Source organism: Sinocyclocheilus anshuiensis, unplaced genomic scaffold (genome assembly GCF_001515605.1).
Source record: "Sinocyclocheilus anshuiensis isolate Anshui unplaced genomic scaffold, SAMN03320099.WGS_v1.1 scaffold782, whole genome shotgun sequence".
In the NCBI taxonomy this organism is placed as follows: domain Eukaryota; kingdom Metazoa; phylum Chordata; class Actinopteri; order Cypriniformes; family Cyprinidae; genus Sinocyclocheilus; species Sinocyclocheilus anshuiensis.
In genome coordinates this window covers 2,574,872-2,576,709 of record NW_015546111.1, presented here as the reverse complement: position 1 = coordinate 2,576,709, position 1,838 = coordinate 2,574,872, and the positions used below count along the sequence as shown (strand labels likewise).

Below are 1,838 nucleotides of genomic sequence, written 5' to 3'. Positions count from 1 at the left end.
TGTAACCATGGTTCCCTGAGTAGGGAACGAGACACTGCGTCCTCTAGGTTTCTTGCCATGCTGCGGACGCAAGCTTCAAACGAAGAAGTGAATGATGTGTGCTCCCGGCGCTTATTTATACTATAGTCGCTCCGGTAGTGACGTCATGGCTGTCGCCGGCCAACGAGTTGGTGTTTTTTCAATGTATGCTTCAGACACGGGTCACGACGAGGCGTTCCCCATAGCGACCCCTAGAGGACGCAGTGTCTCGTTCCCTACTCAGGGAACCATGGTTACATAAGTAACCTGAGACGCTTTTCACTTCTCCACTGTTCCTGAAAGGGTTAATAGACCATGGTAATATTCTTTACATTATCCTCATAGGCCAAAATGAGGCAGGAGTGTCCGTCCATGATGACAGAATCTATGTGGTTGGTGGATATTCGATTTGGACAAATGAACCACTTGCCTGCATTCAGGTGAGTTGACTTGAGTGGTGCATATGTTTGAATGACATGTTGGATAATTAGTGTTGAGATGCCATCATTTGTCTGTTTGGCAGGTGCTAGATGTGAGCACCAAGGGGAAAGAGGAGGTTTTTTATGGGCCGACGCTCCCATTCGCTTCGAATGGAGTGGCGACGTGTTTCTTGCCTGCGCCATACTTCACCTGCCCCAACCTGCAGACCCTACAAGTGCCACATCACAGGATAGGAGCTCTCTAACCTCTCCGCTCATAACTCATTGAGGACATTCCCCCAAACACACTATGAACCAATGAAATCATGCAAGAGCCTATTGTACTTCCACATATTGTGACTGGTGGATGAAATCATCTTTGATCATACGTTGATCTCGTAGAGCCTGTGTTCCGATGGATGTGGAAACCTTCGAAAAGAAGTTAAGAGTTTTTTTATTGTCAAGCTTCACTGACGTTCATGCATTTCTGAACTGGCTGTGCTGTGGTGCTGCATCATGCTAATACAGTTTAACAAGCAACGTGTAAATCTGTCAGAATGATTAAGAGCCACTTTATGGCCCAGTCCCAAATGGTGCACTTGATGTGAGCCTGCGGTCCGTCAAGTCCACAGGATTGCAGGTTGTCCCATTTATCATTTTAACATAAAAATGGTGTTCATACCTTGCAGTGAACTTCCATGCAGAATTAAATCAAAGGAAATACACAAGAGCAGCATTTGGGACAGGGCTGAAGTGTTAAGGACCTGTTTTCATAGATTCTTAGGACTCCATCCACTCTCCATTCTGACTTTAATGTTCTGCCGCTTTTATCCACACATCAGTTGAAGTTCCTTTTCATTCCATGTCATTTCTCAGCCTGTGACAAACTGTACTTTTTATCAAAACTCAGGATGAAGACCGTACAATTGTTTACTGAACGTGTATGACCACAGCTGATGACAAATGCACACACAGCATCTTAACAATCTGCGTCAATGGCAGCATCTTGACTGTTCTCCATCCTACCACCAGAAACCCATTCCATAAGAAAACATGTAAGAGCACACTTTTTTACATAATGTCTCTAATAAATACAACATTTATGCAGTTGTGCAATAATGATTGACATTTGTGAGTTCTTGAATCATTGATTCACTGGATACAAACAAAAGACGAGCAGCAGCTTTATTCCCAAACCTATTTTTTCAGGGTTTCCAATCTACCAGTGAATTTCTGAAAGTTTTCCAGTCATATGTGATTACTGGGTAAGGATGTTTGAAATTATTTTGTTTCAGACCGATAGAATGAGTCATTCAGAAGGATTTGTGTACCAATTTGACCAGTTTATTGAGTTATGGGCAAGTTTCACTCTACACAAGCAATACTACATATATTTCTACA

The 1,838-nt window shown here is 42.9% G+C and overlaps 1 protein-coding gene across 1 annotated transcript in view; it reads left to right on the top strand.

Annotated features, from left to right (window-relative positions):
- The window catches only part of LOC107700760 (kelch-like protein 32), a 25,749-nt gene extending 24,252 nt beyond the window's left edge, over positions 1-1,497 (top strand). Inside the window, exons 12-13 of the mRNA XM_016502556.1 lie at positions 364-458; positions 542-1,497. Of these exons, the coding sequence (XP_016358042.1) occupies positions 364-458; positions 542-703 (257 nt within the window). The 3' untranslated portion in view covers positions 704-1,497. The remainder of the gene's footprint in view (positions 1-363; positions 459-541) is intronic.
- Positions 1,498-1,838: the final 341 nt, after the last annotated feature.